Below are 13,375 nucleotides of genomic sequence, written 5' to 3' on the forward strand. Positions count from 1 at the left end.
TCCTTTTCCTGCAGCAACTTCTTTTTCTAGTTTTTCTCTGGCTTGCTTCCCTTTCCAAATCGGCTTGATTCCGTTGGAGATTATTCTCCTCACTGGCATGTCTATCCATGCCTGGAGGAAGAATTTCGTTCTTCCTCCTATGACACCCTCTGGTATTTCTACTGGGAGGACTTCCTCCCGACAGAGCGGCTTCGGAATCTGCTTGTACTCTTGTTTCTCCTTCGATTCCATCCAATTCCTCGCCATTTGTTGGGTTTTGCGTAGTTCTCCCCCCGAAAAAACCGCCTTCTCTGTGAGATTCTCACACGCGAACGGCCTCCGATACTGCTCCTGTATGTGGATATCGGCTGTGCTCGTTTAATAACTTCTTTTTGGTAATCTGTGAGTAAGGGATCATCCATTTCCTCTCTTAATGCTCTCGCTGCAGCGAAACCCTGACGTCCTGCCACTCTCGTTATTCTGCTTTCCTGTAATGCTGCCGTTACCAGAGTGAGCGCATCTTCGATTTGTGTCTTTGCTTCTCCGTGTGCTGCGCCTCTCGCCAATAGAAGGGCCTTAATGGTAGGGCAGAGCTTCTTTTCAATTCGCTCCCCTGCTTGATCCAGGGCATCCGATGCCCACTTTGCTGTAAACTCGGGTTTGCGAATTGACGAAGGGATGAACGGAACCAGGGGAATGGAATTATAGAATTCGATTGTTTCTACCACGTCCCTCTTGTCTATTGGGATGTCAAAAATTTTATAAGATAAGACGCTGCCAAAGAAATCTGCAGCCTCTCGTTCCAGGATAACTTGCATTCTATCTTCTGGGTCGCTGTCACTTTCTTCACTTTGGGATTGTGAAGGCTGCAGAATCGATGACAAAGGTTCCGGTTGAGTTATTTGCGAATTAAAACTTGGAGGAAGAAGTAAATTTTCCTGTGACGCAGCAGAAGCACTGGAGGGGGATGTAAAGACTGCCCCACCGCTCGTTGGCCCGGCGGCCTGAATTCCAGGCATCGCTCCCGACGCGAGTCCAATTGTGCTTTGCTGGATCATCAAATAAAAATGTTTTTGATCGACTAGCCCCGTTATTACATGGGTCTACTCCCATAACAAGAGGTGTTGTAGATTAACCGGTCGTTCTTTAGAATTAATAGGCTTGCGCCTTTTAATCGAAATATTGGGAAAAACCCATAATAAAACAGAATTTTTGAAAGATCAAACATATTTGTTAAATCACTTGTTTGCAAGCAACAAGCAATTACCTGCTTATTCAAAAATAACAAGGAAATGGGAAATAAAGTTGATGCGATGAATCCTGATAAAGATTCTTTTGGATTGACAAAAGCCATGAATTGGATAATGAAGAATAAAACTGATCCACCGGAATGGATGAGACACGACATTGCACTTGCCAATAAGAACGGATTCACAATGGCCATGATATGGATTGCAAATGTCAAAACAGAACCTCCCAAATGGATGAGACACGATACAACACTTACTCAAAAGGATAAAGAAACAATGGCTATGATATGGATTCAAGAAGTCAAAACAGAACCGCCAGATTGGATGAGACATGATATTACACTTAAAGATAAAGACGGATGGACAATGGCCATGATATGGATTCGGTTTGTTCAAACAGAACCACCAGGATGGATGAGAAACGATATTACGCTTGCTGATGAGAAAGGGTGGACAATGGCCATGATATGGATTGCAAATGTCAAAACAGAACCTCCCAAATGGATGAGGCATAGCATTACATTGCACACATATTTTAGATCAACAATGGCCATGCTATGGATTCAGTTTGTTCAAACTGATCCACCGGAATGGATGAGACATGATGCAGCACTTGCCAATAAGAACGGATTAACAATGGCTATGATATGGATTATTTTAGTGAAGAAAGAACCACCGAAATGGATGAGGCACAGCATAACACTAAAAGACAATTACGGAGCATCAATGGCTATGATATGGATTCAAGAAGTCAAAACAGAACCACCAGAGTGGATGAGACACGATATTTCACTTGCTGATAAAGACCGATGGACGATGGCTATGTTTTGGATTCAGTTTGTTCAAACAGAACCACCAGAATGGACGAGGCATGACATTACACTTGCTGATAAGTACGGATTAACAATGGCTATGATATGGATTTATAATGTCAAAACAGAACCACCAGAATGGATGAGACATGGAATAACGCTTGGAAATAAAAAAAAAGAAACAATGGCAATGCTGTGGATTCGTTATGTAAAAACGGAACCACGAGAGTGGATGAGACACGAAAGCGCATTTGCAGATGATGACGGATATGCAATGTCGATGTGGTGGATTCATTTTGTTCAAACCGATCCACCAGAATGGATGAGGCATGACATCACGCTTTGCAACAATTATGGTGCAACAATGGCCATGTTGTGGATAAGAGAAGTCAAAACAGAACCTCCAGAGTGGATGAGGCATGATTCCACGCTTGCTGATAAAGACGGAGCAACAATGGCTATGTTGTGGATTCATTTTGTTCAAACAGAACCGCCAGAATGGATGAGACACGATATCACACTTTGCAGCAATAACGGAGCAACAATGGCCATGTTATGGATTCAAGACGTAAAGATAGAACCGCCAGAATGGATGAGACACGATGCCACACTTGCCAATAATAACGGATGGACAATGTCCATGCTTTGGATTCAAAATGTCAAGACAGAGCCACCAGAATGGATGAGGCACGATGCAACACTAACTCAAAAAGATGGCTGGACAATAACAATGATATGGATTCAAGACGTCAAAACAGAACCTCCAGAATGGATGAGGCATGACATTACACTTCGCAGCAACTATGGATCAACAATGGCTATGATATGGATTATCTATGTTAATGAAGAGCCACCAGAATGGATGAGACATAACATCACACTTCGTAACAGTAGCGGAGCTACAATGGCTATGATATGGATTTATCACGTCAAAACAGAACCACCAGAATGGATGAGACACAACAATGAAGTTGTAGACAAGGAAGGACAGACAATGGCCATGCATTGGATCGAATATGTTAAAACAGAACCACCAGAATGGATGAGACACGATATTAAACTTGCCAGCAAGAATGAATGGACGATGGCAATGAAGTGGATTCAAGAAGTCAAAACAGAGCCACCAGAGTGGATGAGACATGATGCAACATTAGGGAATATCAATAGAAATACGATGGCCATGTTGTGGATAACACATGCGAAAACAGACCCACCGGAATGGATGAGGCATGAAAGCACACTTGCAGACAACGATGGATGGACGATGGCAATGTATTTTATTATTTGCGTAAGAGCTGATCCTCCTGAGTGGATGAGACACGATCCCACACTTGCTGATAAGAGCGGAAGGACAATGGCGATGCATTGGATAAGAAACATCAAGACAGAGCCACCAGAGTGGATGAGGCACAATGCGGCCGTAAGAGACAAGTACGGAAAAACCATGGGGGATCATTGGAGAATTCATGCTGACACAGGGGTACCATCTTGGATGAATGGTTGATTGTTTCATTTCAAATGTTTGCCATTTGAGACAGAAAGGAACACAATTTATCATCTGAATCAGATGGCATGGGAATATCTGAGCTGCAGTTTCACCACAGTTCAACAATTCTCATGACATTTGCTGAGCTTTGTCCTTTTCGAAGGACTTTTCCATCCTTCAACAAGAAATTAAGGATTCTCTTCAAAGAATTTCTTCTTCCATCCCATATATACAAATTCACTTTTGTTTTATCTTCTCTCTCAACTATTTTTTTAAAATAAAGTCAAAATTTTAATTTTTATAAAGGAGAGTGATTTCTCTTTTTGTTTTGAAGAGTTTTGAAAATATCTTTATTCATTTGGAAAACTTTACAACACGTCTAATGTGCTAATTTTTTTATGTATTTCGTGATAATTTTTGAAATTTTCACTGGAATAAAATATGTATTGAATTATTTAATCGTTTTGTTTTTATTTTTACATGTCAAAAGATGGAGAATATGCTGAAACGAAAGGAGAAGTAATTGCGAAAAAAAAGAGATTGGAGAGAGAAATTTTATTGACATTTTTTTGAGAAATTCAAATTATTCTTTATTCGCCTGAATCTTTTTTTATTTTTTGATTTCTTCATTTTATTCAAAAGAAAAAAAAATTCAAAGTTTCACATTGTGAACTTCTGCATTTGTCTTAATATAGTTCAAAATGAATTTATCTTCTTGTGAAAAAAGAAATGAAGAACACAGATGATTTTTGCATAATCCCATTTTGAAAAAAAAGAAATATTTTTCTCTCGAAATTTTTAAGTTCCTCGAAATTTTTTCCAATTTTGCGCAAAACCCGAGGAAACTTACAGATTAATGGAGCATCATTTCTATGAACTGAACAAAACGTTTAATCAAACAGTCGACCTTTGGTTGGCAATAAGCATCTGGTCGACGATATTCACCTCTGCTGCATTTTTTATTGCGAGCCTTTTCAGCTTCAGGTCATTTAAATTGCGGGGCTTTGTGTTTGTGATTGTAGCCATTTGCATTGGCGCTCTGTCAGGCTTTGTTTACGGCTTTTTGATTGGTATCAAATTCTATCATTTCCCAAAGAATTAAAACAAATATAATTATTGCTATTTTATGTGTTTCAACATTTATAATGTCGCATTTGAATTTATCTATTTTCTGCTTCTGGCAGGGCTTGTTCTGGCATCTTCTTTTATGTATTTCAAAATTGGAGCAGATGGCTACATTCTGATGGCCTGGGGCATTGGGATTTCGTTTTTCCTGGTTTTGCGCTCTGCGATATTGTTGTGAACGTACAATTTCTGGAGTTGAAAACAATTTTTCCAAAAAAGCTTGCGTGCTGTTTGATTCAATTATTGGAATTCCAATCTTTTCGCCATTGAACGAGCAATCCTCCCGTATGGTGAAATAACCGCGAATGGAATAATGCGTTTGCCAAAATCAATCAGCGTCTTAGTGAAAGACATCATATTTCTTACTGGTTTGGGTATTTTTTAAAAATTCATACCGATTCTTATAAAAGGAATCTTCGGAATCTGGCAAAGATGTAATAATTTGACTTCTTAGCTAATAGTTGGTTTTTCATGCATATGCATTTTGAAATAAGCCATGCTTCTTCAAGTGCACAAGAAGCTTGGATTGTTCATTGAGAACAAAAACTCAAGTCTTTGACTCAGCGATTTTGGTTCTTGAAGGGAGCTAATCTCAGAAATATATATTATTCGGAATTGGGTATTTTATTAAAGTTCAATTTCCATATCTGTTTGGATCATTTATTCTTTTTGGTCAACCTTTGGAAACTTTTAAAAAAATTTTTTTCTTTCTCTTTTTGAATAACAAGTTATTGCTTTTTAAGCACGAAAGAGTTGATAGAGATGTTTTTCAGTGATTCAACATTTTTTATTGAAAAAGACTTGGATGAAATGAAAAATAATACAAATAAAGATGAGAAATATTTCTCAACTGAAAATGCGTTTAATAAACCATCATACATAAGGAACTCAAACACTCAATAAATTTACAAAGTGAAATGTGCATGAAATGATTTTGATGGAGAAGAAATGAAAAGAGAAGAATCTGAGTGTGCTATTTGCGTGCAAGGGAAGCGAGAGCCATTTCCGAAGAATCCGGAAGCAGGCGCTTCAGATATTCTGGAGAAACTATTTTTTCAAGCGTTTCCTTTTGGCGCTGCTTCACAAACGTTGAAAACCCCGGCATTTGCTTTTCGAAGGCCTCGCGAAGTGTGGGAGCGCTGTAAAGAGGTGACAACAATGCATTTGAATCAGAAGTTGCGGGTAGTAAACGGGCTGTATGAATGGTTGTTGCTTGCTCCATAAACAATGATTCTTTGAAGCAATAAATTTATTATGCTATGTCTTGATCAAAAATTATTTCTTTAAACTGGCTTATCTTTTGAAAATAATAAAAAAATACAATTGAAAAAAATAGGTTTCATTTATTCTTTTTAGGAGGATCGTTGTCCTTGGCAAGTGCAAAAATATCAAGCAATAACAAATATGAATCGACGATTGAAGGTTTATAGTTAAACGCACTTGATAATGTTGAGTATCCATTTTTGAATTGCCCAGAACATTGCTCAATTGATTTCCTCAAAAAGGTATTTTCCATAGCATCTTCACGCGAAATGATGGGGATGCTGAGATAATCCGTTGCCAGAGCAACGTCTGTGACTGGACCAATTGCTGAATTGAAATCACATTTTGAAAGAAGTGCTGCTGCTTTGCGTAATATCTTCTGAAGCCAGGAATCCAACTCATTCACTCTGTGTGCTTCCTCACCCATCATCTTGCCGTCATCATCTTCTTCTCCTTCATCGTGTTCTGCTTCTGTCTCGTCCACTGCAATTCTCATCAGAGCATTCACTGCTGCTTCAAGTGTCACAGTTTGGGCTTCTTTGCATGCCTCGCTGTCTGTACACAACTCCTCAAATACGCTTTTAACTTCCTCCAAACTCTCCAGATTTTCCAGCATTCGTTCTGCACTGTGTGTCTCTTTCGCTGCTGCTTCAATTTCCTCACCGTTCTCCTCATTGTCCCTGTGGCCATTGCCCTTCCTTTCTGTCTTTTTCCCAATCATTTTATCGCATTCCTCTTCCTTCCTTCTTTCTCCCTCATTCGCTTCCTTCTTGTCTGTCTCTCCCTTCTCTATCTCCCTCATCTCCCTCATCTTCCGCAGTGCCAACAGTATTGCCAGCATCTCCCTCTTCTTTGCCCCCAGATTCTTCAGCATCTCCGTCCCGCCCATCGACTTCGGGAACCGCTGCGAGAAGTGAGTGAGGACAGAACACACAGGGCACATGGACTCTGCCACAAGGAGCGCCTGTGAGATTGTGGAGTGCTGCTGCTGAACGGCGTGTCCCTCATCGGAGTCCTGCTGGGCGCACTCGTGAAGGAGGATGGTGGACAACTGCGCCTCAGATGAGAAGAAGTGGGTGGGGCTGGTGTCTCCCGTGAAGGAGATGCGGAAGATGGAGTGGGTGGTGGAGGAAGGAGGAAGAAGGAGAAATAGATGAAATAACTGATTCTGATGACAAGTCATTCACAATATCACTTCCAACTGATTTCTCTTTTGACAGCAATTTCTCTTCATTCAAGCAGCATTCAACAGTCTGCCCTGCTCTTTCAGTGTTATTCGGCAGCACGAAATCCAAAATGGGTGCAATGCTTCCTCGACACGAGTGGTTAGTGTGTGCAAACACAGCTCTGACGATGCGATGGGCTGGAAACAGAACATGTGAGAAGAAAGAGGAAATGACTGGAGAAGGCTCTGGGGTGAAAACGGGGGAGATTGGGGCAGGGAGGAAAGAAGGGGGAGGAAGAGAAGAAGAAAGAAGAGAGGGATAGAATGGTGTGAATGTCGATTGTTCAGAGGAAGAGGAAGAGGAAGAGGAAGAGGAAAGTTTTGAAGTGGATTTGAATGGGAAAGCGATGCAGGGATCTGTTTGACGGGGAATATTTTGATTATTAGAGGAAGAAGAAGAAGAAGATGATGATGATGATGACGATGAAGAGGAAGAATCAAAAGAACAATTTGAATCTGACAGCAAAGAAGCCAATGGAGACTTTACAGTTGGATAAGATGCAATAAGCGAAGTGAAATAGTCAGAAGGTTTTGCATCGAATGCCATTGATGAATGAGAAGGGCTGAAGCAGCAGAAATGCTGAAGAGGATTCCCCTGATTATCAAAAGCAGGGGAGGAAAAGACGTATTTGTGGTTTATTTGTTGTTTTCGCACTTCAATTGGGTTATCTTTTGTTGAAATTTTGAGGAAATGGAGAAAGTTCATTGGAGCAGTTGCATTCTTCGCAGTCGCATAAATTTTCAGATGATTGTAATTAAGAAGAAGAAGAAGAAGAAGAAGAAGAAGAAGAAGAAGAAGAAGAAGAAGAAGGAAAAGATCAAAAAGAAAAATGGAATATAACAAGTTCGATGATGCTCTTTGGACGAGCTGGGCTACAAAGGTGAACAAGACTCAATTGAAGAAAATGAAGAAATGATGAATGGATTCTAATTTCATAACAGCCAATTGCAGCAACAGACAGCAGTTTCTTTGTGTGTTGCAACATGAGAATTTTATGGCTATTTAAACATCAAATTCTAAAATACGAAGAAGGCGTTCTTTCCATCAGTCAAGTTAAAAAAATATCGTCAATGAAGAGATCGAAGGAGAATAAGAAGAAACCATATAATCTTCAAAAATACTGCTTGAAATAGATCGTCTCTGGGAATGATGCTCAACACAAAAAATACTGTTGGTTGTGATGGGGGAAAATGATCGATTAAAATAAAAATAATAATTAGAAAAGCATTTATTTTAAAAATTCCTCAAAAGAACACAACTGTCCTCCCTATTGCAAAAGAAGAAGATTGCCCAATCACCGACGCTGTCAATCTCCTTTTCCATTGTTTCCCAGCGCTCCTTTCTCCATCTTCCTTTATTCCCCTCTAAAATATCCAGCTTTCTATGTTTTCATCCTCTTTTTTTCCTGAAAAAATATCTCGGCATTTTATTCTTTCCAATAGCAGTCCAATTGTTGTCATTCCCTTTTGCTTTTATCCAAATGTTTTGAAATTGAATTTGTTTTCATCCTCTGTTCCAATTGAACACAAATAATATTCAATTCCCATCTTCTGGTTGTCTCTCGGCAGAGCTCTCTTCTGATGTTCTCCTCAGAAAAGCAAAGGAATGGCCATTTATATAATTTATCAGATTCTTGCACTCTGAGAAGGCTACAGATGGAAACATCTTTAAAATGAACAAGAATAATAAAAAATGCAAACATCAAACTTTTCATACATTATTTTGGAAAATGAATTTCCTTCAATTATGCGTTTCATATAAAACATCTCCACCAATTCCATCATCAATTCCCATCCGTCGCTGTATCATTCCACCACACAAAATAATATCGCCTATCCTGCAGAAAATATTCTTTTTCCGATCTATCATCTTTCCAAGGTTTATTTCGTTCAAAGAAAACAACTCGATCAGATCATCCATTACAACAAACATGAAAAGTTAAATCATTGTTTTCTCTATGAAATATCTTGCCAAAAATGTCCTTATTCAGTTTGATGACGTGAATGAAGGTATAATCCGAAGATATCGTCATCCTCAGATCTTATTGAAATTTTGTCTGTAACTCAACAATGCATTGCACGTTATTATTATGCTATTGTCGCATGTCGGAAATAAATGGTTTTGGAGAAAAAAATTTTTTTAATTTTTGTGATCAAAAAAAAATAATAAAAAATTATATTTAAAAAAATGATTTATTTCCATCAAATTTATGTGAAAAAAGTTGTATTTGATAAAAATGATGTGAAATAATCATCAATATAAATTTTTAGGGTTCATATTCAGATGCACTTTCACCATCTCCTGCTCCATTGTCACTTTCTGACTCTGTTTTCTCTCCTTCAACTTTTTCACCAAAAATATCATCTATATCAGCAATTTCTTCAGATTCTTCTTCTTCAATTTCGTTTTCCTCTATTTCTTTTTCATCCTCATCATCATTTTCCACGCAAAGGAACTTAATGAGTTCAATAAAAGTGACGTTAAATGAAGATTTGACAAGATAAAGAGATAGATAATCAAGCATCAATCGAATGCGAGATTCAATAGACAAAAAAGTGCATCTTAAATGATGCCACAACCCCTCTATTGTATTTGTGCACGCTCCCGTGTCCTTTTAGAAGAATTTCTTTTTGTGGAAAACTTTCAAATGGTAGTAACCCAGAGTCTCCAAAATGTCGTTCGCTCTCCATTCATCAGACGTAATTGTTGTCCCTTCCTTAATGTTCTTCTGTATCAATGGAATGAGTGTATCTCTTTTTCTGTTTGGTGCCACGACCATGAATCTTCCTCCAGCTCCTCCATCTTCTTTCCTCTCCACGCCTCCAAAAATCAAAATTTGTTTCTTCATTCTTCCATGATGAAATTTTCTTTTCCTCCAAATTGCTTCATCAATTTCAACAATTTTGCCTTCTCCTCCAATAGATACCTGCCTCTCATTCCATATGTCAGCACATGTTTTTCTGATGACACTTCCCCAATAGCCAACTGTGTTTTCATCGATTAAAAGGAAAGTTGCAATTGTTTTATTTGGAATTTTCATCCAGTAATATAGGCAAACAAGCAGAGTGATACCCAATCCTATTTTTGTTTTGCTGAATTTCGTATCGGAAAGGACGCTTGTCTTTGTCTTGCACGTGGGACAGGAAAAATATCTGTATTTTCCATTTTTGTGTATATGTTTGAAGACTCTATGCTTGCTGCACATCGGAATGCGATCACTGACGATTTCATAAATGAACCAATCCCATGCCTTATCTTCATTATAAAACAAACGATTGAGCTCGGATATTTCTTCTTTTCTGATGAGCTTGACATCACGTGCCATGAGATCAATTTTGATCAAAACCCATAAAATAAATAAATAAATAAAAATATTGTGGGATTATTTTTTTTACTTTTTTTTTTTTTTTTTTTTTTTTTTTTTTGCGAAACACATTTCCGACACATAAAACTATATTATTTATTGTTATAATGTGTTAAAAAGACAAAATAATTACAAATTTGTGAATTTTGAAGATGACGATATCTTCGGATCATGCCTGAATGAATATATTTTCATAACTATTTTGTGTTGTTTCCGCCTTTGAAGGATGTTTTTGTTGAATTTGAATGGGAAATTGGGGATGGTTTCTGTGTTTCTGTGGATTTGCAAAAATGCAGGAGAAGAGCGTGTTAAAAGCATTCACTTGTTTGGAAACATTACTTCCCTTGAATAAGAAATGATTGAGATGATATTTCCCTCTTTCTTTTTTAATTTATTTGTTGAATCGATAAATGTTATGGCATTCTACGAGAAAGAACAGAAACAGAAAATGGAAGAAAAAGAACAATTTGTGTCTGTTTTGATTACTGAAATGCTTGACAAATCGAAAATGAATAATATAAAATGGAGAAAAAAAAACGACAATGGAAAATTCAGCGCAGCAGTTGAAGCATTTGAGTTATTGCAAAGAGCTGAATGGGATAAGGATAGATGGTTTTGTTAATCCTTTACCGAGTTGAAAAATTGGATCGATGATTGTTGATGAAGAAGAGAAGGATGATAAATCACTGATTGTCCTTTTCGAATGATGATTTTCATCGAATGATTGCCTTTGCTATTTTTTGAAAAATAGCTTGAGGAAACGTCAAAAAGCGGAAATGACTGTTTTGAGGTTGTGTGACGCTGATAAATAGAATGTATTATTTCACTTGTTTCATAATTGATGATTGCAATATTTTTTTTTTTATTTTTTTGTGTTGATTAATTTAGGTTTCTTCAAAATGATGGCATTGAACGAGACGTCATCAGAAGCGCCTCGGCCACACTGAGCTTGGCATTGTTTGCTGAATTGAGGATATTTTTTGTGAACAGATGATTCAATGGAAAACATATGGAAGAGATCATTGCAGATGGGCTGTGTTCAGTGAGAGAAGAGAACAGAGAATAGGAAAAGAAAGAGAATGGAAATGGCTTTGGAATAGGATTATAAGAGAAAGAAAACAAAATGAGAAGAAGAGGGAGTTGAAGAGATTAAAGTTAAAAACAGAGGAAGGATATGAAGAAGAAGGAAAAAGAAGAAGAAGAAGAAGAATGGAAAGAATGATCGCATCTGCAATGAGGGGTGATGATCCGTAGAAAATGAAAGTAAAAGAGAAGCCTGCTCAGAGGAATGAAGAGAGGCAGAAACTGGAGTCAGGACTGTGAGAGATAATGATTGCAGCAGAGATGCAACTACAGAAATTCATGGATGAATTAACGAATATGTGGAAGAACCAAAAAATGAAGGAGGGAAAGATGAAAAAATAGAAGACAAAAGAAGAAAGAAGAAAAAACATGGTGAAGAAAAAGAGGAACATGAAGGAGAAAAGAAGGTAATGGTTGGATCAGTTGTGCAGACGATAATTGGCCATCTTTCATGTTTATTAATTTGTTGGCCAGATTGAGCATCAAAGTCAACAACAGAACAGACACAAATAAAAGATGGAGTGTATCTGCCAACATTTCTCCCACAAAAGTGAACAAGCAGCATCAAATGCTCTGAAAGGATTGTCCAGATTGAGCATATCACATCTCCTTTGTTATTCACATCTTCATTCCCATCACCAGTTCTGGCATCTTCCACATCAAATACTGATGAGGGCAGAGGGATTTCCTCTTCCTTTTCACCATCACTCATGGATGGAATGGCTGTTGATGAAGAGATGGATGAATACATCACATGCTCAGAGAATTATGAAATGGGAGAATATTGATAAGTCATTGAAGATTATTCTTTGCATTCATTAAATGAATGGAAGATATTATTTCCCACCACAAATGGGAATTGAACAGCTGTTTTCTTCTCATTCATCTCGTTTCTTCCACCCAACAACAAAAACAGCGAACCCCTCAAATCCACATTCATTTCATTGGTTTAATCAGATTTAAAACGAATGAAGTGGTTGGATATAAATTCTCCTGCATGGCAAATGTGGATTCTGTTTCTGTTGTTGAAGTAATTGGAAAAGAAAATCTTTTCCAATTCTCATTGAAAGAATCATGTCTGAACATCTTGCTTCGAATGCATTCATCTGAACCTTTTTCAGCGGAAAAGATGTTCAGAAGATTGTGTCCGATCCATTTATTTTTCTCCTTTCTTCAATGGCATTTCCATAGTTTCCATCTCAAACAGTTCATGAGTCTTCTTCATTGAATCATTCACGCTCTCTCCTCGAGGTTTTCATCTGTTCTTCAGCTTGCCTTCTTCCACAATTCGAAAGAGACAGTATTCAATCAGAACTCTGATTTTTGTCATTCAGATATGTTTGAAGAGGATTTCTCACACTTCAATAAATGAGTTTTCAACAACACCAATGGAGTCTATTTCACAAAAGGATTTCCTTTTTTAATAATCAATTTTATTCTTTCCACACATGTTGTTGTGTAATGTGATTTGTTAATGCGATATAAAAATGTATATTTTTTCGAAGCTTTTTTTTATAAATCATTAATGTGACGCTGACAGATATTTGTTGTGTCTTTCTCAAAATCTTCACTTTGTGTGAAATCAAATGAAGCATCTGAACGTCAAAGTTCATGTTGTCTTTGTGAATATTCTGTGTGCTTTTTTCAAGACAGCAACGAAACACTCTCAATTCCCAAAAATGAACAAATATGACTCAATAATTAACTGAATTGCAATTGTTGAATCTGATCAAAATGGCTGCAACAAAATCGTCAAAGCACAACAACCAAGAATAACAGTTCTCTCA

General features: G+C 37.6%; 5 protein-coding genes across 5 annotated transcripts; 1 reads left to right on the top strand and 4 right to left on the bottom strand.

Annotated features, from left to right (window-relative positions):
* Nucleotides 1-158: 158 nt before the first annotated feature.
* Nucleotides 159-1,037, bottom strand: MONOS_5217 (uncharacterized protein; the record flags this gene model as incomplete). Its single annotated transcript, XM_067875345.1, has 1 exon — nucleotides 159-1,037. One exon carries the CDS (start codon nucleotides 1,035-1,037, stop codon nucleotides 159-161), a length of 879 nt encoding a protein of 292 aa, XP_067732862.1.
* Nucleotides 1,038-1,271: 234 nt separating this feature from the next.
* Nucleotides 1,272-3,979, top strand: MONOS_5218 (uncharacterized protein; the record flags this gene model as incomplete). The annotated part of the gene is made up of 1 exon (XM_067875346.1): nucleotides 1,272-3,979. One exon carries the CDS (start codon nucleotides 1,272-1,274, stop codon nucleotides 3,543-3,545), a length of 2,274 nt encoding a protein of 757 aa, XP_067732863.1. The 3' UTR covers nucleotides 3,546-3,979.
* Nucleotides 3,980-5,423: 1,444 nt separating this feature from the next.
* Nucleotides 5,424-5,901, bottom strand: MONOS_5219 (uncharacterized protein). Its single transcript, XM_067875347.1, has one exon. The coding sequence runs from the start codon at nucleotides 5,872-5,874 to the stop codon at nucleotides 5,626-5,628; it is 249 nt and encodes an 82-aa protein (XP_067732864.1). The 5' UTR covers nucleotides 5,875-5,901; the 3' UTR covers nucleotides 5,424-5,625.
* Nucleotides 5,902-5,977: 76 nt separating this feature from the next.
* Nucleotides 5,978-7,098, bottom strand: MONOS_5220 (uncharacterized protein; the record flags this gene model as incomplete). Its single annotated transcript, XM_067875349.1, has 1 exon — nucleotides 5,978-7,098. One exon carries the CDS (start codon nucleotides 7,096-7,098, stop codon nucleotides 5,992-5,994), a length of 1,107 nt encoding a protein of 368 aa, XP_067732865.1. The 3' UTR covers nucleotides 5,978-5,991.
* Nucleotides 7,099-9,407: 2,309 nt separating this feature from the next.
* MONOS_5221 (uncharacterized protein) lies at nucleotides 9,408-10,466 on the bottom strand (the record flags this gene model as incomplete). Its single annotated transcript, XM_067875350.1, has 3 exons — nucleotides 9,408-9,596; nucleotides 9,783-10,219; nucleotides 10,415-10,466. 3 exons carry the CDS (start codon nucleotides 10,464-10,466, stop codon nucleotides 9,408-9,410), a joined length of 678 nt encoding a protein of 225 aa, XP_067732866.1.
* Between the last annotated feature and the right edge of the window lie 2,909 nt (nucleotides 10,467-13,375).

This window comes from Monocercomonoides exilis, assembly GCF_001643675.1.
Source record: "Monocercomonoides exilis strain PA203 chromosome Unknown scaffold8-1962414, whole genome shotgun sequence".
NCBI classification, from domain to species: Eukaryota; Preaxostyla; order Oxymonadida; family Polymastigidae; genus Monocercomonoides; species Monocercomonoides exilis.

What these genes read in the sequence shown, in the direction of transcription:
- MONOS_5219 (XM_067875347.1), bottom strand. Translation starts at nt 5,874, where the DNA reads ATGGAGCAAGCAACAACCATTCATACAGCCCGTTTACTACCCGCAACT.